The sequence below is a fragment of the Peromyscus maniculatus genome, chromosome 8 (assembly GCF_049852395.1).
Source record: "Peromyscus maniculatus bairdii isolate BWxNUB_F1_BW_parent chromosome 8, HU_Pman_BW_mat_3.1, whole genome shotgun sequence".
Taxonomy (NCBI): Eukaryota; Metazoa; Chordata; class Mammalia; order Rodentia; family Cricetidae; genus Peromyscus; species Peromyscus maniculatus.
The window spans coordinates 107,348,455-107,373,373 of NC_134859.1; the positions used below are offsets into that span (position 1 = coordinate 107,348,455).

Consider the following 24,919-nt stretch of genomic DNA (forward strand, 5'->3'; position numbering starts at 1 on the left):
ATGTCTATACCTTACCCCCAAGTGTCAGAGGGAGAGAGGCTGACAATCTCTGTGTTCAGAAGTAAACACCTGGGGCCCAGTGGAAGGAAGGGTTTTGTTCTTCGCGCTCTTTTCTCTTTGAAACTTTTCAGGATAAATATTAGAGGGGACCCTTTCCCAAGGAAGAGCAGTCACACAACTGGGGGATAGTGGTGACCCTGCATTGCATGGGCCAGAGTGGGTCGTGTTGCCCTGACTCACCACTAACACTGTCATTTACCAGAGACAGTGAAGAGCTGAGAGCCCCATTGTCCTGGTGCCCTCAGCCCTTCATACTGCCAAAGGGTCTTCCTATGGTGTCCAGGCCTGCCTTGAACTCCTGGAGACTTCAACAGCCCTCCTGCCTCAGTTTCCCAAGTACCTAGGACCACAGATCTGTAACACCTCCCCTGCTGGTCCACCTTCTTTTCCACCCTGGGTCATGAAGTCTTCCCTGTGGTTGTCACTTTGATCTTACAGCTGTGGTGCCGGCTGGTGGCCATCGACTTCCCAGAGGAGTGTGGCTGGAGGAGGTCGCTGCTGGGAGACATGGAAGGGAGGCTCAAGCAGGTACCTGAGGTCGGGGCCCTTGTTCTGGGAGGTGAGAGGACACAGAGGAGACCAGCTGTCTTAGCCAAGCGCAAGGGTGCAATGGTGGTGAGGCGGGGTCAAGCATGAGTTTGGATATCTGTTTCTGATTTGGCCGCTGACTTCGGAAGAATGTCGAAGTTGTTGTGTGATGCCCTTAGAAGAATAGGGACAGGATGGGGACCCCAACTGTATATGGGGAAACACACACGCAGACGCTGCACCAGCCAGTTTACAAAAACAGCAACAAAGTGGGGGGGGGGCAAAACCACACCCAGAAAAGCTCTTTATGTGACCGGAGGCTGGTGACATGGATCATCTGCCTTTGCGTGACATGAATGTTTTCTCCAGAGCTGGTAGGGAACCAGGAGTGGAGGAAATGGCTCATCTTTCACAATTGCCCTGTCCTGATTTCCCAAGCTCCAGTGCATGTGGCCCTTTTGTTCTTTTTCAGAGTGGGACAAAAAAGGCTTTACTTTTTGAATGTTTGAATATTTGAGACAGGGTCAGTTTCAACTCACCCAGGCCAGTTTCAAGTTCCCAGCATTCCTCCTGCCTTGGCGTCTCATGTGCTGGGACCAGAGACACGAGCTGCCATGCCCAGCTACAGAAACGATTTTCATTTGTTCCTTGCATAGTGGGGTTCTTGTGGACCTGCCTAGTGTGTGTGCAGAGAAGCTTGAATCATGGGGCAGTGAGACACCTGATGTTTCCCTGGTGCATAGTAGTGAGGTACCCCACAGCCCTCACACCCCCCTGCTTGAGGCACCTACAGCCCTCACACCCCCCTGCCTGTCTACAGGAGCAGCCCCGGTTGCAGATCTCTGTCTTCTGCAGCAGTCAGTGGCATTATGGTGAACTCCATGACAGCGTGGCCAGGAGCTTTGAGAAGTGTCTCATTGAAGCCGTGAGCTCTGTCTACCAGGTCAGTAGCCTTTCCAGTGTGGGTTCACAGGGGTTTCTGGGATGGCCTGCCAAAGGCTGCTGAAGCCTGCACGTTCTGAGACCCTACAGGGTCGGATCGTCCCCTCTTGTGCCCAGAGCTATGGGCTGAGATCCAGTGTTCTCATCCAACTCCTTGACAGGCAGCATGGCTTCCGATTCCTTGGGCTGTTAAGGCCACGCAAAACCACAGCTACTAGGCCAGGTATGGTGGCTCATGCCTTTAATGCCAGCACTTGGGAGACAGATGCAGGTGGCCTCTGAATTCACGACCAACCTGGTTTATGTAGCGAGTGTTAGGCCAGCCAGGGCTACATGGCGAGAACCTCACAGCTGCTCACACAGGCCTTGCCCCAGCCGTCTCACAGGCTGAGCCTCAGGCCCCCATGAGCCCTGCTGCCGGTCTGCACTATTTTCTGTTCCTTCCTGCCTGTGCAGTGACCGAGAAAAGAACGCTTTGTGTGAGGCGCACTCACTGACCTGCTTCCCTAGTTATTGTAGTTTTAGCTCTACTGAAGCCCTTGAGTCTTCCACCTGAGTTCCTTCTGAGGTAAAGGTCCGTTTCTGTGCGTGGAGACCAGATGGTGCTGCCCTACTGATTTGCCTGAGCACCTTGTCCAAACTCTGCTGGTCATGTGTGTGATGAGAAGGCTCAACGCGGTGTTAGGATTTCTACTTTTCCTTTTATTAACTTTTATTATATTAGAGCATTGCTGTGTGTGTGTGTGTGTGTGTGTGTGTGTGTGTGTGTGTGTGTGTCTGTCTGTCTGTGTGTCTGTGAGTATGTGCTCTGTCTGTGTGTGTTTGGGTGTGCACACATGCATGGAGATCACAGGCCATCTTTCAAGGCGTTAGTTCTCTCCTTCCACCACATGGGTCCCAAGGATTGGACTCATGTTGTTGGCTTTGGCAGCAGACACCTTTATCCTCTGTGCCATTTCTGGCCTGAAACAGGACTTTTCATATGCTATGCAAGCATTTAGCCATTGGTTCATACCCCAGTGAACATTTTTTCTTTTGAGGCTCTGTGAACTACTTTGAATAGATTTGAAATATTATTGAAAGCATAACTTCAAAAAAGAAAAACTACATTATAAAAAAGTTGCAATTAGCCGGGCGGTGGTGGCGCACGCCTTTAATCCCAGCACTCGGGAGGCAGAGTCAGGTGGATCTCTGTGAGTTCGAGGCCAGCCTGGTCTACAGAGTGAGTCCCAGGAAAGGCGCAAAGCTACACAGAGAAAGCCTGTCTCGAAAAACAAAAAACAAAAAAAGTTGCAATTAAACAACCCATAAAACCACACTCTGAAGTTAACCAACCCCAACAGCAAACTTGTCTGTGGTTAGAACGGAAGGGATGGAAGGTGTGGGCTTCCTGTTGGATTGTGAAATTGCACTCTCAGATTTTTTTAGGTGTCTGTCCACCACCACAAACAAAAACATCCACGACAGTCACAATGACAAAGACCATCAGCTTTGCATCTTCTTCCATAACTCATACTCATTACCTACATTCAGTCCTTCAAGGACAGTTTTTGAAAAAATCATATAAGATAAGGGCTCAGCCCAGGCTGGCCTTGTATTTTCTGTGTAGCCAAGGCTGGCCTACAACTCCCCTTTCCCAGTGCTAGGATTAGTGTTATATACCACCACACCCAGTTTTCACATTTCTCTTACTTTAAAACAAACTAATAAGACATCACTACATTTCCCCTTTTTACTCATTTTCTTTATAGTCTCAGACCAGTATCCTCCAGGGACTCTCTTGTCAAGATTTGCAGAAATTGGGTACTCTCTTGTCTGCTGTGATAACCAAGTCCTGGCCTGTGCACAACGGGAAGGCTGTGCTTGACGTGGATGAGATCTTCAAATACCTACTTACGTGGCCAGATGTGAGGCACCTCTTCAAACTGTGTGGTATGTGCAGGTGGCTGTGGGGAGCTTGGTGAGGGTGGTATGCTCTTGGCCTTTGGGAGCGGACCAGGACAGAAAACCAGACCTGACATTCAGCTGGCCTGTACTGATGAAGGAAGTACCTTGGATGGAGGGACCTAGACAGGCATGGGCATCTTGAAGAAGACCAAAGTCAGAGTTGACTGAGTGCTGCTGGGTACTAGCCCCTTTGCGGCCATGTTGTCCTTGATGCTGCCTCCCTGACAGTCGAAGGCCTCACGCTCCGGATGAGGGGATGTGAAGTGCAGAGCATAGATGACTGACTGGCTTTGGTCCGCAGATAGAATCAAGAACTAAAGTTGGGCTGAGGAGATGGGCCGGCAGCTGGGGAGGAGGCCCAGCAGGGTAGGAGACAGAGACAGAGCATCCCTGGGCTTCCAGCTGAGTCAAGCTTCAGGTTCAGAGAGAGACCCTGGTTTCTATGCATGGACTGCCTACACATGCATTCGAGAGCACACACGCCCGCGCACGCGCGCACGCGCACACACACACAGACTTCAGAGCTGTTACTTTGAGAACAGTACTGATTAATTAACAGAACAGGAAGTCCCTCCCACCTGGTCCTCCCAGCATACACAGCCCCAAGTGCTATGTCTTCCCTGAAATCTCTCATGTGTCTTGTGTGAGCTGCTGTGTTCAGATCTTGTAGCAGGAATGTGCCAGGTTTGGAACTAAAAGCCCAGGTGAGGCTGGAATTCTCATTTTCACCAGACCATTGGTCAGCCCAACAGGGAGTCCCTAACAGCTTGTGAGGAGTGAGGCAAAAAGTGTGGCTGCTGATGTGGGTGCCACATGCCTCTGCTCTTAGCTAGCTTGGGAGTATCACGTGTCTGTATTTCATTAATACATTGTCTAGAAAAATTCATCAGAAAACATAGCTCCCACACAGCTCCCCAGCACCCATGCTCTGGAGTGTGTGGGTGTGTGAGCTGGTCAGTGCTGGCATACTGTTAAGTCTGGGTTCGTAAGTGTTCTCTAGGTTTTAATAGCTGTATGATGGCATGCTTGGGCATCACAGTCAACACAATGAACTCAGTGCCCCGAGGATCTGTAGCCCTCTCCTTATGCGCTGCCCTGTGGTTTGTTTTCTGGATGATCCCATATTGGAATCTCTAACGAGTGTGGCCTTAGACTGCCTGTTTCATAGCGATTTGCATTAAAGCTCCTCCCTGTCTTCCCATTGCTCAACAGCTGAGTTCTGTTTGCATCATGGAATAATTTCCACGTGCGGACCCACCAGGGTTTCTCTAGCATCTCAGTTCGTTCGTGTGTTGTTTTTCTGAGACTGAGCCTCACCATGTAGCCTTGCCTGGTCTAGAGTTTGCTGTGTAGACCTTGGTGGCCTCGAACTAACAGATCTGCTTGCCTCTGCCTCCAGAGTACTGGGATTAAAGGCGTGTGCCACTGTACCCAGTTGTTTTATGATCTACCATGATGGATAAGGCTACTTTGTTTTCAATGATACAGATAAACATGCTCTTAACACAAATCTAATGATACCAGTAGAGAGATTTTCTGAGGGTTAAAAGTAAATGTATTGAAAATCTTGCGATCTAAATTGATTGTCAGTTTCACACAGTACACTACCGCAGGGCATGGTGGGCAGGACATGCGAACCTGAAGCCATGCACTAGTCAAGTGTGTCACATGAAAACATTGCCGACTGCTGCTGTACCATGAAGAGTCATCAGGGATGCGTGGTGGGAACTGATGGGGTCAGCAGACCCAGGCTCTGACCTGTGTGCTCTCTCTGATCAGGAACCAATGAGAAAATCTTAGAACACATCACAGGGGAAGGCAGGCAGCTGCTGGGCACGGCTGAGTCTGTGTTCCAAAAGGCTGCAGAGGAACTCGAGAACGGCACCATTGCGGTTGGGCAGCTGGAGTTGATCCTTGAGCACAGGACTCAGTTTGTTGAAATCTGGAACTTAAGTAAGTATGAAGTTGAGAAACCACCTTCAGGCTGCTGAGCTTGGATATGGCATTTTGAGGGCAGGATGTGTTTCTGGGCTTTGTATCCGCCAGCAGTTGTTGTCAGCAAGTTGAGAAGCTGTGGTTTATTCTTCTGAGGAATATCCTGAGAAGGCAGTAGAGTGAGGGCAGTAAGAGCTTGCTCTGTTCCATGCTGCCGAGCACATGGCTCCACCGTCCTCAGAGACTGGCTGAGCTGGCGTCTTCCTGGTCCCTCCTTATTGCCCTGACCATGGAGCATGTGCAGAGCGAGGCAGCAGAAAGCAGCTACATGGAAGGCAAGCGGGATTGTGTGAGCTGTCAAGTTACTTTTCAGACAGAATACGGCTGCCACTCCAAGAGAAGGCCTGTGATTTGAAGGACTTGCTGGAGATGAGAGAGGATGATCTGCGGTTCCTCAAGCGAGAAAAGAGATACGTGGAGAGTCTCCTGAGGCAGTTTGGGAGAGTGAAACACCTCGTGCAAGGTGGGTGGGCACCCAGGAGTGGTACTGAAGAACTGAGGGGTCTTGGGGAGGGGCCGAGGAAGGTGAGGGCGGGTGGGCATAGGGGCAGAGCTTGGGTGGGCACATAAGTATATGTCTGTGCGTGTGCTTGTGGAGGCCCAGGGTTGATATGGGATGCATTCTTGAGACCTCTTTCACCTTATTCATGTTGTTTTTGTTATTGTTGAGACTGGGTGTCTCTATGTAACAGCCATGGCTGTCCTCTGTGGACCAGGCTGGCCTGGAACTGAAAGATATCCTCCTGCCTCTGCCTCTCCAACACTGGGATCAAAGGTGTACACCGCCACTACCTTTTTTCACGTTATTCAGTGAGACAGGTTCTCTCAATCAAACCCAGAGCTTGCTGATGTGTCTAGCCTTGCTAGTCAGTTTGCTCTGGGGATTCCTCCATCCCTGCCTCCCCAGGCTAGAAATACATTCCGGCTGCCATAGTCACCTGACATTTATATGGGTTCCAGGGATCAAAAAATTTTTAATCCAAGTTCACTTGTGTTTGCCTGAGGGAATCAGCATCACCTCTGTCTCCAAGTCCATGCCTGCAGGCATCTCTCTGACTTTTATGTGCTACAACTATCTGTTGACTCCCAAGATGGGGTCCCTCATCCTCATCATCACTAGATGGGTGAGGGAGCCCTGGGCTTGCTCTTCACCCTGCTGGTCCATATGTGCCTCCTCCTGAGTGTGTTCCCATCGATGTCGCCGTCCTCTTGCTCTGACTCGGTATTTGGCACTCACAGCTTAGCTACCTTCCTGAGACGGAGGCGGAGGCGCTCACCGTCTGAGTGGATGCACGTCTGCCCAGTTCTCGTGCATTGCTCGTCTGGGAACAGAGGGAAGGTTGTGAGTCACGCACGGCCTGGGAACCACGTGTCACTCCTGGCCATCTCTCTGGTGCTGCTGGGAAGCCTGGGGTCGTCCTGGTTACTGCTTCTTTGCGTGGGACATACTTGCCCTCACTGGATGCTCTGTAGATCAGGCTACCCCCAGACTCACAGAGATCCATCTCCCTCTGGCCAGTTTCTGACCTTAAAGATACAATTTCTATTTTATAATTAGTGTGAGCTTTAGAAGGGAATGAGACATAGGTGTATGTTTCCCAACTGACCTCGTACCTGGAGTTTACAATGTTTTCCTTCTTGTGAAAACTGACAAACAAAACCAGGGTTGGGGGGGGGGGAGATGTGTGTTTTATGGAGAAAAGAACCCAAATGTTAGTGTTGAGTTTTCTTAGAGAAACGACTGGAGAAGGACGAGGCCCAGTGGTCACAATACTTGTCTAATGCTGCAGGGCAGTAGGTTCTGTCCCCAGGGCCGAGGAAAGAACTCTAGTCCTGCCTCTGCGGGTACAGATCCACAATCCCAGCCGTTAGGAGGTTGAGGCAGGAGGATGATTAGTTGAAGGCTAGCCCGGCTACATGTTCAGATCTTCTTACCCTCACTAAGAAAGAGAAGTGATGCCAGGCACTGGTGGCACATGCCTTTAACCCAGTAAGAGAGGCAGAGGCAGCTGGTCTATAAAACGAGTTCTAGGACAGCCAGGAGTACACAGAGAAACTCCATCTAAAAAGTATTAAGGGAAAGGGGGTATGTAATACAAGAAAAGAGGTTTAACACCTAACCTTTTCTTCTGGTTTCCACAGTGGAGTTTGGAAATATTGAAGCAATACACTCTCAAGACCTCAGCAATAAGAAACTCAATGAAGCTGTGATAAAGCTACCTGGCTCCCCATTCCCCAAAAGGAAGACACATTACTTCTTGTGCCCTGAGATCCGAGAAATTGCAAGACAGCTAGACTCCCTAAAAGACAGCCACATCTTCCAAGTTTTCTGGCAAGAGACGGCAGAGTTGCTGAGTACTCTGAATCAGGACCACAGAGAGTTGAAGCTTTTGCTCCCAGACGCCTGTGAATGCCTGTACTGCCCCTGCTACGCGAAATTCCACAGGCTCTATGAGAACGTGAAGTCCGGAGAGATCACCTTTGCTGAAGTTGATGACATCTTCAGAGACTTTGTAGATAAATATGATGAGCTGACTGTTGACCTAAAGTCCATGTGCACCGTGGACCCCCAGGACCAAAAAGGTTGGATCTCAGAGCGTGTTGGGCAGATCAAAGAATACCATAGCCTGCACCAGGCCGTCAGCTCTGCCAGGGTCATTTTTCAGGTCCGAAGCACTTTGGGCGTGACTGGTGACTTCAGTGTTCTTGACACGTTGTTAAACTTTGTAAGTGGTTTGCTGGCTCTCCTGAGGGGCGAGGGCCAACCTGAGTGTTCTTGAGAGCTCAGGGCCTTCTGACTTGGTGGGTATGGGTGGTGTGGGGGATGGGAAGCAGATGGGCAGCAAAGCTTTCTTCTTGAGTAATGCTAGCTCCTGAGCCAGTGAGTTTCAGGCCATCCATCCATCAGGGGATCAGCAATTCAAGAAGAGGAGGCCACATTCTTTGTTTTTTAATTTTTTTATTTTCGAGATTATCATTACTCATTTCTCCCATTTTCAAATTCTCCTTGCTGTCTTTCAAATTCATGACCTCTTTTGCCATGTTCTTTAATAATGGCTCTGATCTCAGAATGAAGGAAGGCCACCTGTCCCAGAGGCCATTGCAGGTCTAGGCAGCAGCAAGTGACCCATGACCCCTGGCAGCTAAGATGGGAAGTCTTTTTTTTCTATTTTGAGACAGGGTTTCTCTGGGTCCTGGCTGTTGCTCTGTAGACCAGGCTGGCCTGGAACTCACAAGAGATCCACTTGCCTCTGCCTCCCAAGTGCTGAAATAGGAGGTATGTGCCATCATAGTCGCCTTTGGGCCTGATCCGTGATAAGTAATATATATATATATATATATATATAGAGAGAGAGAGAGAGAGAGAGACAGAGAGAGAGACAGAGACAGAGACAGAGACAGAGACAGAGACAGACAGAGACAGAGACAGACAGAGACAGAAACAGAGAGACAGAGACAGACAGACAGAGACAGAGACAGAGAGACAGAGACAGAGATCTGGTAGTGCTATGGGGAGGGACAGATTTCAGAGACCATGTAAGCTTTGGTGTGGAGTGGGAGGTGTAGGGAGGGCAGGAGGTGGACGAACAGTGGAGGATTGTCCTCCATTAAGTGAGCCTTGCCCTTGCTGTGGGTGGTGGCTGCCTGAAGACTAGGCTTGGCTAACTAGTGCCACTACATACTGAACTTCATCTTCCAGGCGGATTCCTTTGAGAGCTTTCTTCATGAGAAACTGAAGCAGATCAGCCCAGAGTTCATCCAGGCCAAGAAGCTGCTCCAAGACATCAGTGAGCCCCGCCACCGCTGCCTAGAGGAACTCTCCAGGCAGGGGGAGCTTGTAGGCTGGCTGCATGAGGCCCTGGAAGGTATGGCCAGCCCCTTAGGCTTGCCTGGGTCCTGCAGGTGGCGCCAGATGGTCCTCTGTGAGGTTCTGGTACTTGAGGTTGTACTAAGGCCAGGAAAGTTGCTCCTTGCCTTCTTGAGGCAAAGGGGCAGAGTCTGTCTCATTCACTGGGGGGTTATTTTGTTCCAATGACGACTCTCAGGTTATGTGTAGAAACTTTTCCTTTGCTGCTCCCTGTATATTAAGGTTGCTTGCTGTGAATAGCTGAAGGTCATTTTGTACAAACCCAGCCTCCTTTATAGCCTTTTTATTTTATTTTATTGTTTTGCATGTTAATAGTGTTAGATCTCCTGTAAGGCCAACAATTGCTCTTAACCATGGAGGCATCACAGCACTCTTTTTATTTATTTATTTATTTATTTATTTATTTATTTATTTATTTATTTATTTTTGGTTTTCCAAGACCAGGTTTCTCTATATAACAGTCCTAGCTGTTCTGGAACTTGCTCTGTAGACCTGGTTGGCCTCAAACTCGCAGAGATCCGCCTGCCTCTGCCTCCCAAGTGCTGGGATTAAAGGCATACACCACCACCATCCAGTGTCTTTTTATTTTTTTAATTAAATAATTTTATTTTTATTTTTTGTGTATGGGTGTTTTTCCTGCATGTGTATCTGTACACCCTCACATCCATGGTGCCCAGAAGGTAAGAAAAAGTTGTTAGATCCCCTGGAGCTGGAATTTCTGATGATTGTGAATTCTTATGTGAGTGCTGGGAATTGAACCTGGATCCTCTAGAAGAGCAGCCAGTGCTCTTAACCACTGAGCCATCACTCCAGCTTCCCCTCCCCATTTAACCTTTTCTTCCAAAGGACACTTTCCCAGAGGGGTGGTCTGTAACTCCCCATGAAGGTTTTCCATGCATATCTGTTGAGTGGTCAGAAGCCTGTGGAGAGCTATCTCAGTTTTCTCACTGTCCACATATTCTTCTAGCTGAGCCTAGGTCTCTATGTTTAGGTAGTTTAAGTGATGTTGTGTGGTAGATTCAAGGCTATAAGGTACACAGCAAGCCTAGTATGATGCCTGGAACACTGTTGTCTGATAGATGTTAGATATCAGTCAATAGATGATATTTTTACATTCTTAGCATAAACAGGGAGCGGGTCAAACCAAGACATTAGCTTGGTGTCCGATTATAGCTTCACTTAGGATTACTGCCCCAAATTCAGCATGGCCATGTGCTGACCTCCCCTCTGCTCCTCTCAAGACATCAATGAACTCAAGGTGTTTGTGGACCTGGCCTCCATCTCGGCGGGGGAGAACGACATCGACGTGGACCGGGTGGCCTGTTTCCATGATGCCGTGCAGGGTTATGCTTCCCTGCTGTACAAGATGGACTCGGGTGCAGATTTCTGTGAGTTCATGCATCATCTGCAGGAACTGTGGAGGGCCCTGGACAATGACCAGGACCTGCCCAGTAAGCTGGTGAGTCTACTCAGGATCCAAGGCTATTAAGTGTAATAGCTGACTATCAGTGACCCCAAGGGCAAGGCTGCCACTGATGTCGCTGATTCATGACAGACCCCAAGACAGATGTCTTCTCTGTCTTGAGTCGGGAAGGCATAGACAAAATGTCATTGTGGAAACGGAAGGTCTCTGCCACATGAAGCATAGAAGAAAACATTGTGAAATCTTGCCTGTGGGTTTCTCTAAATGGTCCTTCTCATTTTGTTCTATTACTTTGAGCATTTCCCATGATTGGCACTTGAGGAACAACCACTGAGATTGTCCTCTGGCCTCCATGACCGTGTCTGTAGACATGCACACGCACCTGCACACAACAGTGTACTAGTGTACACACGCTCATCACAGACACAAACCTCCGTACTGGGGTCTGATTTTACTTTCCTCACTTTCCATCAAATTGAGATACTGGCGTGGCCTCAGGACTGAAGACGAAGTGGAATGCATACAGAGGGAAGTTTGCAAACTTTCTGTGAAAAGCCCACATCCAAATGACAGCTGTAATGCATGTTTTCCTTACTCTGGTCTCCTCAGAACCCTGAAATCGGCATGGCTCAGCAGTTAAGCATACTTACTGATTTAGCAGAGGCCCCAGATTTGGTTCCCAGCACCTACACAGTGGCTCCCAACCTTCCATTGCTCCATTCCAGGGGTACCACACCCTCGTGTGGCCTCTCATGGCACCAGGCACTCACACTGTACATATACATACATGAGACAAATACTTATACACACAAAATAAAGTAAAAATTTAAAAACCAAGTCAGGTGTGATTCACACCTTTAATCCCAGAACTCAGGTGGCAGAGGCAGGTAGATCTTTGAGACCAGGCTGGCGTCTAACTCACAGAGATCTGCCTGCCTCTTCCTCCCAAGTGCTGGGATTAAAGGTGTACGCACCAAGCCTGGCTCCAAATAAGAAATTTTAAAAAACAAAACAAAACAAAACCAGCCTAGGGCTCCACGCCACTCTTTTTGATATCTCACTGTGGGGGTGGTAAGCTCTTTGCAGTGGGTGTGTGGCTGTTCCCCACTCACAACAAATAAATCCAATTCCCCTACACCTGCCAGCTAGGGCTTCACGGAAAGCAGTGGAAGCATGACTGAAAATATGCTGAGTGACAGGACCCCAGGAACGAGACAGAGCATAGAGACACAGCATGAGTGCTGGGGGAGGGGTGTGGGGCAGCTGTACCCCAGCAAGAGCAGAGGTGGAGGGTGGCAATGGAAAATGGCTGCTCACTCCAGCCTGCTTCCTGCTTCTGTCCCAATAGCAAGATTCTGCCCGAAATTTGGAGTGGCTGAAGACAGTGAAGGAAAGCCATGGATCTGTGGAGCTCTCGTCTCTGTCCCTGGCCACAGCTATCAACAACAGAGGCATCTATGTTATTGAGGCACCCAAAGGTGGTCAGAAGGTGAGTCTCCCAAAGTCCTGGTGCGGTTTTGCATGGCTCTGAGGTCTTGCTATAAAGTCATGGAACTCTGCACCAAAAACTAACTTTCCAGTGTGCATTGCCTCCCAGATTTCCCCAGACACTGTTCTACACCTTCTTCTCCCTGACGACCATGGTGCCCGAGACGGGGTCCGCACCTACTCCACAGAAGAGCTGAAGGAGCTTTTAAATAAGCTTATGCTAATGTCTGGCAAGAAAGACCACAGCAGCAATGTGGAAGTGGAGAAGTTTTCTGAGGTGAGCATTTGGGTTTGTGCTCCTCCCCACAGGGCCACTCTGGCCTCAAGCTGGGCCAGCCACTTTCCTTACTGAGTTGTGGAGAGGGTCTGCGTTGGCTTTTGGTTGACCCAGAGCTTTGCTCTGATACCTAGAGGGTGATGCTAATGGGTATGAAGGGTGCATGGCACCCCAAACCACAACCCCAGAGAAGTATCTGAAATAGGACAGACCTGAGAGCAGCAGGTCCTCCCCAAGAGCCTCAGCAGGAACTGTCACCAGCTGTGGAGAAGAGATGACCACTAGGTATTCTTAGAAACAGTCACTTTGCTGTCTCTAAAAACTGGCAAGTATGTATTACGTTCCTGTTGAGGAAAGCCTGGTAACGTGAGACCCTGCTTTTACACACACACACACACACACACACACACACACACACACACACACACACACGTGTGCATAGTCTTTATATTGACATCTTTTTTTCTTTCCCTGGACATGGTGGCACACACCTTTAATCCTAGCACTCAGGAGGCAGAGGCAGGGGGATCAGTCCAGTCTGGTTCCACAGGGAACTCAAGGATAGTCAGAGCTATATAGTGAGACCCTGTCTCAAAAAAATAAAAAGAAAAAAAAGAAGGGAGGCCTCTTATTAAGGTTACTCTTTAACTATGGAAGGAATAGCTGTTGTATAATGACTATTAGGTAGATTTCTGTGAGTGTGCTCCAATGAGTCAGTGACAGGAGTCTAAGATCTTGGAGCTGGAAAGCGGGTCAGCATGTGTAGGTCCCTGTGTCTTCCCTTGGCCTCATGGCTCCCATTCCCCCAGGTCTTCAGCAGCATGCAGCGGCTTGTGCATGCCTTCATAAACCTGCACTGTGCAGGCAACATGCTCTTCAGGACTTGGACTGCTGCGGTCTACTGTTGCCCCAGGCAGGGCATCTCCATCCTCATGGACTTTGGCTTGGAGCTGGTGAACCAGTTGAAAGAGAGTGGTGATATCATCGAGCTCCTGGGAGCCCTCTGCAGGCAGATGGAGGACTTCCTAGACCACTGGAAAGCGGTAGTCACTCAGAAGAGAGCCAAACACTTTTACCTCAACTTCTACACAGCTGAGCAGCTGGTCTATCTGAGCAGTGAGCTCGGGAAACCCAGACCCAGCGAAGCTGCCCTCATGATGCTGTCCTTCATCAAAAACAACTGCACTGTACGTGACATCTCAGAAGTCACCGGGTCCTGTGAAAGCAATGGTGCCAGACACTGCCGGATTGAGGCTGTGGAAAATCTGCCTCGGCAGCTACTTTCTGAGTCCAGCTTAATGGGCAAACTTCGGGTTATCATGGAACAATCCATAGTGTGCATGAGTGCCTTCCTGCCCGACTGCCTGGACCTGGATGCCCTGGGCAGCTGCCTGGCTCAGCTGGCCACACTGGCGGACTGTCCCGTGAAGCGGCCACTCCCCAAAGGCCTGCAGGTTGGCCAGCCTAACCTGGTGTTGTGTGGTCACTCTGAGGTGTTGCTGGCCGCACTGGCCATCTATATGCAGGCCCCCAGGCAGCCTCTGCCAACCTTCGATGAGGTGTTGCTCTGCACCCCGGGGACCACAGTGGAGGAGGTGGAACTGCTCCTGAGACGCTGCCTCACACTGGGCTCCCAGGAAGACAAGGTCTACAGCTTGCTGTTCGCCGACCAGCTGAGTTATGAAGTGGGCTGCCGGGCAGAGGAGCTTTTCCAGGACCTGTGCACACAGTGCCACCGTGAAGACTACCAGTTGGTGATAGTCTGTGATGCTGCCCGGGAGCACTGCTACCTCCCCTCCACCTTCAGCCAGCACAAAGTCCCCCTGGTTCCCCAGGCCCCACTGCCGGACATCCAGGCCTACCTGGAGAACCATTATCAGGTCCCAGAGCAGACCCCGTCAGCGGCGACTGTATTCAGAGACAGGATGTGTGTTGGGATCGTGACCTCTGAAAGAGCTGGTGTTGGTAATGAAAGTACCTGGGGGTAGAGAGGTCCCCTTTACCAAACCCTGCCCAATGATGCTTCCTCCTCCAGCAGGGGAGACTCAGATGAAGCCCTTCTTCAGGGGTCTGGCTCCTCTTTAGCTGTAGACCAGTACCCTTTTTCGCCTAGTTTTGGAAACTGGGCAGTTCCCGAGAGCCCCGTTCCCTCCCCTCTGGATATGTTCTGAAGTTTGACTTCCTCGTAAACTCCCGACCTCTGCTGTCTATGTTGGTTGTGGCTGAGAAAAAACAGACGATTCTTTGGTTGCTCTCTGTTTCCTTCCATCCTGTCCCCTCTTCCCTGAACCACACTCTTAGGTGGGAGAGAGTTTGTCCTCCACGCACCTGCTCCTGCCTTCCTGACTTAGGCGCACCACCAGTAGCAAGGAGAGGCAACGTTGGTCAGTGGGTGGTAGACAGGGAACCCAGGGATTCGAAGGACACGAAGCCAGTAGGCAGTGATGGTCCATTGCATCTGTCTGAATTAAACAAAGAGTAACTTCTATGGCATCTCTATTGTCTTACTCTCTGTCTGTAGATTTGGGTCTAATGTCTATGTTCATATTGCAGGAAAGTCACTCTATGTGAACAGATTGCACGAAAACTTGAAAATGAAGCTCGCGGATGAAAAGGTGCCTTTAAAAATTATTAGACTGACAGACCCTCACGTAGATGAGAACCGAGTCCTGAGCTCCCTCCTGCCGTTCTTGAAGAGGAACTATCAGAAGACGCCTATGATATTCCACATTGATGTGAGCTCTTCAGTAAGTGTCCTGGCATCACTACCCAATGACCTCGAGGAAGACAGGTTCCCATGGCCTGACTGCCTCCTCCCTCCTCCCTCCTTCCTGGTCAACTGCATCCTGTCAAGGGGTAAACAAGCCAGTCCTCAGAGTGTGAGTGATGGCTGCCATCCTACACACTCACAAACCTGTGTCTCCTTCTGTAGGTACAGACTGGGATTCCTGTCTTTCTTTTCAAACTCCTCATTCTGCAGTACCTAATGGATGTAAACGGGGAAATGTGGCTTCGGAACCCGCGCCATTTATATGTTGTTGAAATCTCACAAGAGCCCTCAGTACAGCCAAAGAGGCCTTCTAAACGGGTGCGTATGGAGACAGACGACAGAAGGACTTGTGGAGCACACCTTGTCCTGGTTTGTTTCTGTCGTCCTGGTAGAAACCTGTTATCTGAGAAGGGGAACCACAATGGAGAAGTTCCCTCAGGAGATGGCCCGTAAAGTCGCTGGGTGGTGATCAGGCTGGGCAGTGGTGGCAGAAGCCTTTAATCCCAGCATTTGTGAGGAAGGGGCAGGTGGATCTCAGTGAGTTCAAGGCCAGCCAGAGCTAAACAGAGAAGCAAAAACAAAAACAAAAATGTGAAGATTGCCTCTAGGCCCGTTTGTGGCATTTTCTTGATTAGTGACTGATTCAGCTGGGCGGAGTCCATGGTTGGGGCGGGGTAGCCGTCTGACCTGGAGGCCTGTGGTTCTGGACAACACAGGAAAGCAGCTTGAGCTAACCCTGGAGAGCAAACCAGTAAGCAGTGTTCCTCCGTGGCTTCTGCTTCAGTTCCTGCCTCCATCTTCCTCTCTTGAGCCCTAACTTCCCTCAGGAATGGAGTGTATAGTAAAAGCTGTAAATGAAAGAAGCTCTTTCCTCCTCAAGTATCTTTTGGTCATGGTGTTTATCACAGCAACACAAACACTGACTACTAGGCCAGACATTGGTACCAGTTTCCTGGGCTATTGCTGTGACAGACCTGACCCTGTGTTTGGAGAGAATTGTGGTGACATTGGGACTCTGAGCCACTGGGTGCTCAGAGCTCAGAGCACTGTTAATTATCTGGAAACTTAAGGTTAGCATGCTGAGAGCAGCATGGACGTAGAGGCGTGGCTTGTGAAGTGCAGAGGGAAGGGAAGCCTCATTCGGGGCTGAGTCGTGTTTGTTTCCGGTCAGCTGGGTACGAAGAATTGACTAAATATCAAGAGACCAGAACCACTAACATGTACACTTGGCTTTGCTTGGACCATTTATGCTGGTCAGCTGGGGCTGAGAAATCACCTGACTGAGACCAGTGTTCCCTCAGCATCAGCACACAGATGCTGTGGTCCTGAGGGACAAGGCTGTACCTCAGGCTTGTAGCCAAAATGGATTCTGTTGAGAGCTGCCATCTCTCAGTAGTTCAGGATAAACTTGAAGTAAAATCGATGCTGTAGGGATTTACTGGTAAACTTGCTTAGGAAATATCAAGTTACATGAAGTAGAAGTTAGATAAAAAAGCTCTGTCTCCAAAATGACCGGAAGATAGAGTACTAACCATGCTTGGTAGAAACTGTAGGGAAGGAAATTCTCCACCCTAACTAAAGTGTAGGGTTGCTGAGATGTTCAGTCACTGAGATTGACCTCCCATAACAAATGGGGACAGCCCTGATTAACAACTGGCCTCAATTCCATCCCCTTATCAAAAACTCAGGCAGGCATCGCATCCGGGTCACAACCACCACTAAGTCCCCTGTGTTCTCACCAGGAAAGCCTAATTCTGCCAGGTGTGCAGGGTTACCCTGGGTAACAACTATTCAAAGGAACAGCACTGGTGTACGTAAAAAATAATTCTGACAATGTCACCTCTGCCCCAGTGATCAGACACGCAGCCTCCCTTCTCTGTTCAAATTGTTCAAAGGACAGCCTGGGACTGGGACTTGAAGATGGAAGGACCACAGCGTGTGTGGGGTGTGGAAGCTTAGGTGTATATAATAAGCTAGTAAAGTCTGCTACTGGAGGCTGATTCCTCTTTGAGCATTAGCCAGAGCCAGACACACGTGTATAGGAAGGGGCTTTCTCCTTCTTTAATGTCCAGGTATGTGAAGTGACTTCTCACTGGGAAGGCATATTAATTCTATAACCCCAGTACAGAGAAGATGTGTTCCTCTTGGACCTGAGTACTTAAACAGGCTTGGCACTCACCCCTACACACAGTTGTATGCATGTTGTGAAGACACAGGTTCCAGAGTTGTGTTATAGAAAATGCTTCCTTGTTAAGGATGTGTCTTCTAATTCAGTTCTCTAAAACCTCAGCAGGCAAAAGTTGCCAGCCTGTGGAGACAAGTTAAAAATACAGTGTAGACTTGGAGATTTAAAACACAAAGGCAGGGTTTAAGAAGTTCAGCGATCATGTGTTTCCTCTTTGCAGAATGCACGTGTACCTCCATTCAAGTTTCTTGATATCTTCCCCAAAGTTACCTGTCGTCCTCCAAAGGAAGTGATAGACATGGAGCTGACTCCCGAGAGGAGCCACAGAGAACCTGGAATGGACCCAATAGAGTTCAGCAGTGAAGCTTTCCAAAGACCTTACCAGTATTTAAAACGGTTCCACCAAAACCAGAACCTGGACACATTTCAGTACAAAGAACGCTCTGTGGAAGGCTCGCCCGAGGAGTGCCTGCAGCACTTCCTGATTTACTGTGGGGTGGTAAACCCTTCCTGGGCCGAGCTTCGGAACTTCGCTTGGTTTCTGAACTGTCAGCTCAAGGACTGTGAGGCTTCTGTCTTCTGCAACTCAGCTTTTACTGGAGACACACTCAGGGGCTTCAAGAACTTTGTGGTAACCTTCATGATCTTAATGGCGAGAGATTTTGCCACTCCGAGTCTTCACACTTCGGACCAAAGCCCAGGTAAACACCTGGTCACCCTGGACGGAATTGCTGAAGAAGACCTAGCTCCCTTCTCTCTTCGAAAGAGATGGGAGTCAGAGCCCCATCCATATGTTTTCTTCAATGGTGACCGCATGACCATGACATTCATAGGTTTTCACTTGCAGCCCAACAACAATGGCTATGTTGATGCCATCAATCCCTCGAATGGGAAAGTCATCAAGAAGAATGTCATGACAGGAGAACTGTTTCAAGGGCTGAAACTTCAGAGAGTACCCTTCAATATCAACTTTGATCACTTGCCCAGACATGAGAAGATTGAAAGACTCTGCCTGGCTCTAGGGATTGAGTGGCCCATTGACCCTGATGAATCGTATGAACTTACAACGGACAATATCCTTAAGATCCTGGCCATTGAGATGCGGTTTCGGTGTGGGATCCCAGTTATCATCATGGGAGAGACAGGCTGTGGGAAAACCAGGCTCATCAAATTCCTTAGTGACCTCAAGCGTGGTAGTGTTGAGGCAGAAACTATGAAGTTGGTGAAGGTCCATGGAGGAACAACTCCATCCATGATCTACTCCAGAGTCATGGATGCTGAGTGCACAGCCTTCTTCAATAAGGTCCAACACAAGTTGGATACCATCTTGTTCTTTGACGAAGCCAACACAACAGAAGCCGTAAGCTGTATCAAAGAGGTCCTGTGTGATAGAACAGTGAATGGTGAGTGCCTAAAGGAGGATTCCGGCCTGCATATCATTGCTGCTTGCAACCCTTACCGGAAGCACTCCCAGGAGATGATCCTCCGCCTGGAGTCTGCAGGTTTGGGATATAGGGTGAGAGCAGAGGAGACAGCAGACAGGCTGGGTTCCATCCCGCTTCGACAGCTGGTGTATCGAGTCCACGCTCTGCCTCCAAGCCTCATTCCTTTGGTGTGGGACTTTGGACAGCTGAATGACTCTGCTGAGGAGCTCTACATCCAGCAGATCGTGCAGAGACTGGTGGGCTCCGTCACGGTAGAGGAATCTGATGCTTGCGTGATTGCTCGTGTGCTCTCCGCCTCTCAGAGCTTCATGAGGAAGAGGGAGAATGAATGTGGCTTCGTCAGCCTCCGGGATGTGGAGCGCTGTGTGAAAGTTTTCAGATGGTTTCACGACCACAGTGAGATGCTCTTGAAAATGCTGGATGACTTTCTCCACGAATCCAGCGACGGCAAACATACTTTTGAGAGAAATCCTGTTCTCTGGTCCCTGGTAATGGCCACTGGGGTGTGTTACCATGCCTCTTTAGAAGAGAAAGCACCCTACCGCAGAGCCATTGGCCAGTGCCTTCCAGAACCATACAATGACAGCAAGGTCATCCTCGATGAGATCACTCACGCACAGGATCTTTTTCTGAGGGGGGCACCCATACGGACAAACATAGCCCGGAACCTGGCTTTGAAGGAGAATGTCTTCATGATGGTGATCTGCATTGAGCTTAAGATCCCCCTTTTCCTGGTAGGGAAGCCCGGCAGCTCCAAATCCCTTGCCAAGATCATTGTAGCAGACGCCATGCAAGGGCCGTCGGCCTTCTCTGACCTCTTCCGCTGCCTGAAGCAGGTCCACCTGGTGTCGTTCCAGTGCAGCCCCCACTCCACCCCCCAAGGCATCATCGGCACCTTCAAGCAGTGTGCTCGATTCCAGCAGGGCAAGGACCTGCAGCAGTACGTCTCTGTGGTGGTGCTGGACGAGGTTGGGCTGGCAGAAGACTCACCCAAAATGCCCCTCAAGACTCTGCACCCTCTGCTGGAAGATGGGTGCATTGAAGACGATCCTGCCCCATACAAAAAAGTTGGCTTTGTTGGCATTTCCAACTGGGCTCTGGATCCTGCCAAGATGAACCGGGGCATTTTTGTGTCACGTGGCAGCCCCAGTGAGAAGGAGCTCATAGAGAGTGCCGAGGGGATCTGCTCTTCGGACAGGCTGGTTCAGGACCGAATCCGAGGGTATTTTGCACCCTTTGCCAAGGCCTATGAAACAGTGTGTCAGACCCAGGACAAGGAGTTCTTTGGGCTTCGAGACTATTACAGCCTGATCAAGATGGTCTTTGCCAAAGCCAAAGCTTCAAATCAGGGGCTTTCCCCGCGAGACATCGCTCACTCTGTCCTTCGGAACTTCAGTGGGAAAGACGACATCCAGGCCCTGGACATCTTTACAGCCAGTCTTCCCGAGGCCAGGTACAGGGAAGAAGTCAGCACCGTGGAACTGATCAAGCAGAACATTTACAGTGGCCTGCAGGCATCCAGCAGGGGGCTGGACAGCACCGAGTCCCGGTACTTGCTCGTGCTGACCAGGAACTATGTGGCCCTGCAGATCCTACAGCAGTCGTTCTTTAGTGAGGGTCAGCAACCTGAGATCATTTTCGGCTCCAGCTTTCCCCAGGACCAGGAATACACCCAGATCTGCAGGAACATCAACCGGGTGAAGATCTGCATGGAGACAGGAAAGATGGTGGTGCTGCTGAACCTGCAGAACCTGTACGAGAGCCTGTATGACGCTCTGAACCAGTACTACGTCTACCTTGGAGGCCAGAAGTATGTGGACCTTGGACTAGGAACCCATCGAGTCAAATGCCGAGTCCACACTGACTTCCGCCTCATCGTCATCGAAGAGAAAGATGTGGTGTACCAACAGTTCCCTGTGCCCCTCATCAACCGGCTGGAGAAGCACTACCTGGACATCAACACCGTGCTGGAGGAGTGGCAGAAGGGCATTGTGCGTGAGCTGCAACAGTGGGCGTGTGAATTTGCGGATGTGAAAGCTGACCAGTTCATTGCCAGACACAAGTACAGTCCTGCAGACGTCTTCGTCGGCTACCACTCTGATGCCTGTGCCTCTGTGGTGCTGCAGGCTGTGGAGAGGCAGGGCCCCAGGGCCCTGACGGAGGAGCTGTACCGCAAGGTGTCTGAAGAGGCCAAGTTCATTCTGCTGGATTGTGCAACGCCAGACGCTGTGGTCCGACTGAGTGGATCCTCACTGGGCTCGTTCACCGCGCGGCAGCTGACACAGGAGTATTACTACAGCCAGCAGCACAACTCCTTTGCAGACTTCCTGCAGGCCCACCTGCGCACGGCCCATCCGGAGTGCCAGGCTGTCTTCACAGAGGTGACCGTCTTTCCACAGCCTCACCCTCTGCTCTAGGCTCCTGGGGTCAGGAATCAAGCTGTTATTTAAGGCAGCAAGCAGGGGTGACTTACAGGTAACATGGACATGCTGACACTGGGCTCCTCATGGTCTGAGCACAGAGGGTGAGTCAAGGTAGCCAGCCTTCCACCGTTCTCGTGTTGGCCAGTGTGTGTGTGTGTGTGTGTGTGTGTGTGTGTGTGTGTGTGTGTGTGTGTGTTTATGAGTGTGTGTGTGAGTGTGTGTGTGTGAGTGTGTGTGTGAGAGAGAGTGTTGTGTGAGTGTGTGGGTGAGTGTGTGGGTGTGTGTGGGTGAGTGTGTGTGTGTATGTGTGTGAGTGAGTGAGTGTGTGTGTGTGTGTATGTGTGTGTGTGTGTGTCTGGCCTAGAGAGGCAGTGTTATGCAGTTAGGGTCAGCATCACAGGAAGCCTGCTGTGCACGAGATGTGGAGGGAGGGCAGATGGGATTTTTAAGAGGCTCCTTAGAGCGGCTGGGCACATGCGAGGACAAAGGGGCTGAAGATCTCTGGCAGAATTCATGGGTAGAGCTTGAGGTTCCAAGCTGTGAGTTTTGGGTCCTGAGGTTGAGGTGGTCCTCGGTGGCTCTGCTAAGGAGCCTCACCCTTCCTGCCTCGAGGATCACGGCAGGAGCCTGTCTGGAGTGGCCGTGGCAATCGGACAGCAGGGAGGCCGAAGAAGACAGTCATGGCAAACAGGCCAGGTAGAAGCTGCAGGATCAGGACCGCCAAAGCAGAGAGGCAGATGGTACCAAGAAATGATGGGAAGCCCGGTGCAGTGGCACACACATTTAACCCCTGCACTCCAGAGGCAGAGGCAGGCAGATGTCTGATTTTCAGGCTATCCTGGTCTACAGAGTGAGTGTCAGGACAGCCAGGGCTATATGGAGAACCTTTGATTTGAAAAACAAACAAAGTAATGCTTGGGTGGCTGGAGAGATTGTTGAATGGTTAGGAGCACTGGTTGTACTTCCAAAGGACCCTGGTTCAATTCCCAGGACCCAATGACAGGTCATAAGCAGCTATAGCTCTAGTTCCAGGGAATTCAATGCCAGGGAATTCTGACCTCGACAGCTACCAGACACACAGGGGGTGCAGGCACACATGCATGCAAAACACCCATGCACAAAAATGGAAGAAGAATGAAAAATGAAGAAGAGAGAAAGAAGTGGGTGCAGATGCACAGGCTAATTACTGAGTTTATGGAGGGGCAGTGGGTGTGGGCATCTGGTGACAGGGCAGTCCCTGGACCCCTCCCAACTGCCTAGGGGCCTTGCTTAGCTCATTCAGGAATGAGCATGGGGTTTGGATATGAGGGAATCAGAAGCTCAGGGATCAGGCCAGGAGTGAGAACTGGGGGCTCAAGTGTCAGCATACCCCAAGGGCTCTTCGAGTGTGCAGTGTGCAGTGTGGCCCCCTGAGAACGGCTGTGATAGGAAGAGAGGCCAATGGCTGACACCATTGGGCAGCGTGAAGTCAGTGTATGAGAAGTGACATTTGCTCAGAGTCCTAAAGGATCCTGAGACTCCAGAAGGGTCCAGAGCAGGAAGGAGACTCAGGCACCTGTCAGGGCACTTCTCACTGGTGCCTGTTAACCCTGCGGGTCCTCTTACCTCGCCTGCCTTGTCTCCGGAGATACTCTGCGTCTGTGTTCCTCCTAAACACACACTGTGCCATGTGCACCCATCATGGGCAGGGCTCAACCTCCTCCTGTCTCTAGGTTCTAACCCGAGTAGCCGGGCCTCCCTGTAGCCGCAAGTCTTCGTGTGTCCCACCCTGGTGTAGTCGGCAGCTTATAAAATAATCACTCAGAGGCTTATTATTACTTACAAACTGTTTGGCTTATGGCTCAGGCTTCTTGCTTGCTAGCTCTTGCATCTTAAATTAACCCATTTCTATTAATCTATGTATTGCCATGGGTCTCGTGGCTTTACCTGTGTTACATCACATCTTGCTTCCCCTGGGGACTCTCAGCATCTCCTCTGACTCTGCCTTCTTCTCCTTGTCTCTGCTTGGACTCCCCACCGGGCTCTATCCTGCCTTGCCATAGGCCGTAGCAGCTTCTTTATTAACCAGTGTTAGCAACACACACTCACAGCGTACAGAAAGACCCCCACAGCAGCAGCTCCCCACTGGTTCCTGGCCAACAGTCTGCCTGCCTCTTTGCAGATCACCACCTTCTCCAGACTGCTGACCAGTACGGACTGTGAAGTCTTGGAATCCGAGCTGAAGGGACTGGCCTCGAAGCCTATGCTCCTGTCTCTGCAGCAGTTTGACACTGAATATTCCTTCCTTAAGGAAGTCCGGTGAGGTGCCCTGCTAGCTGCGTTCTCAGGGACCCGGCCCTGGGGTATAGAGACTGGCACTGGTTAGTGAACTGGGGGCGGGGGCTTCACTCTGCATTGGCTCGTGCCTGGACCTCCAATGGGCCTCTCTGTCCCACTGCTCTATTCCTCTCCTCCAGCTTCCAGCCTGGTCCTCTGTCTCCCCAGGAAGCCTGCTGGCCATTTAGAATTCTGCTGAGTCGTCTGCTTACCCAATGGAGGGCATCTCTCTGCATGCTTTTTCTGTGTGGCCCTGGCCTCACCCTCCTTCAGGAAATTCCTTTATCCATTTTCCAGGACAGGGAACTCACCCGGTAATTAATTCCCTTTCTCCTCCAGCTCTTGCTTGATGAACCCAACCAGGCGTAAAATCCTAGTCATCCAGACAGACTTCGACGATGGGGTCCACAGCGCCCAGCTGGTAGCCTCTGCCAAGTACGTTTTCATGCTTGTCTGGAAACAACACAGGGAACCAATACTTACAACCTCAGTAGAATCTCTTCTCTGCAAGTGTCATGAGACACAGAAATTAACACGAAAATTCTCTTCATTCCACCAGATGACTATAAAATGATTGGAAATGCTAGGGAATCGCTCAGTCACGTGAGCAAGAGGACCTGAGTTTAATCCCCAGTTCTTCTGTACTCATGCACGCATGTGCATACACATCCACACACATGGGGAGGGGAGTGTACAGAGGGAGGAGAGAGAGAGAGAAAAATTGTAAAATACACGTATAAATAGTAGACCATTAATCAGATGTTTAAAAATATCCTTGAAACATGTTTGCAGTCGCTTTTTAGTTATGGTTATTGCAAGTTCAAGAGCAGTAACTGGTGAGACCCTGTGGGAGTCTGTGATGTGTTAGTGGGGTGTGTGTGGTTTGTAGGTATATGTGTGTGTGTGTAATGTTGGTGGTTTGTGGATGTGTGTGGTATGTATGTGTGACTAGGATTGAAACCTCACTTTTTTTTTTCTATGTAGCAACCTAGGCTGTCCTGGAACTAACTTTGTAAACTAGGCTGGTCTTGAACTCACAGAGATCTGCCTGCCTTTGCCTCCCCAGAGCTGGGCTTAAAGGCTTCTTCAGCAGTGCCCAAATAACCTCATGTTATATGTTAATAAACCAGTTCTCAGTCACTGAGCTACAATGTAGCCCTCTCTTTACTTTTTTAAACACTGTTTTTGAGTGCATGTGTGTTTGCCTATATGTGTGCCTGGTACTACAGAGGTCAAATGAGGACACTGAATC

The 24,919-nt window shown here is 50.1% G+C and overlaps 1 protein-coding gene across 7 annotated transcripts in view; it reads left to right on the top strand.

Annotated features, from left to right (window-relative positions):
- Positions 1-24,919, top strand: part of LOC121831601 (E3 ubiquitin-protein ligase RNF213-like) — a 112,894-nt gene that overhangs the window by 43,151 nt on the left and 44,824 nt on the right. For all 7 annotated transcript variants that reach the window (XM_076543882.1, XM_076543884.1, XM_076543885.1 and 4 more), the window contains 16 exons: positions 499-588; positions 1,409-1,531; positions 3,282-3,462; positions 5,257-5,430; positions 5,786-5,935; positions 7,615-8,198; positions 9,173-9,338; positions 10,582-10,799; positions 12,112-12,252; positions 12,361-12,528; positions 13,338-14,493; positions 15,082-15,275; positions 15,461-15,616; positions 17,704-21,309; positions 23,513-23,649; positions 24,007-24,102. In XM_076543882.1, the coding sequence (XP_076399997.1) occupies positions 499-588; positions 1,409-1,531; positions 3,282-3,462; positions 5,257-5,430; positions 5,786-5,935; positions 7,615-8,198; positions 9,173-9,338; positions 10,582-10,799; positions 12,112-12,252; positions 12,361-12,528; positions 13,338-14,493; positions 15,082-15,275; positions 15,461-15,616; positions 17,704-21,309; positions 23,513-23,649; positions 24,007-24,102 (7,340 nt within the window). The remainder of the gene's footprint in view (positions 1-498; positions 589-1,408; positions 1,532-3,281; positions 3,463-5,256; positions 5,431-5,785; positions 5,936-7,614; positions 8,199-9,172; positions 9,339-10,581; positions 10,800-12,111; positions 12,253-12,360; positions 12,529-13,337; positions 14,494-15,081; positions 15,276-15,460; positions 15,617-17,703; positions 21,310-23,512; positions 23,650-24,006; positions 24,103-24,919) is intronic.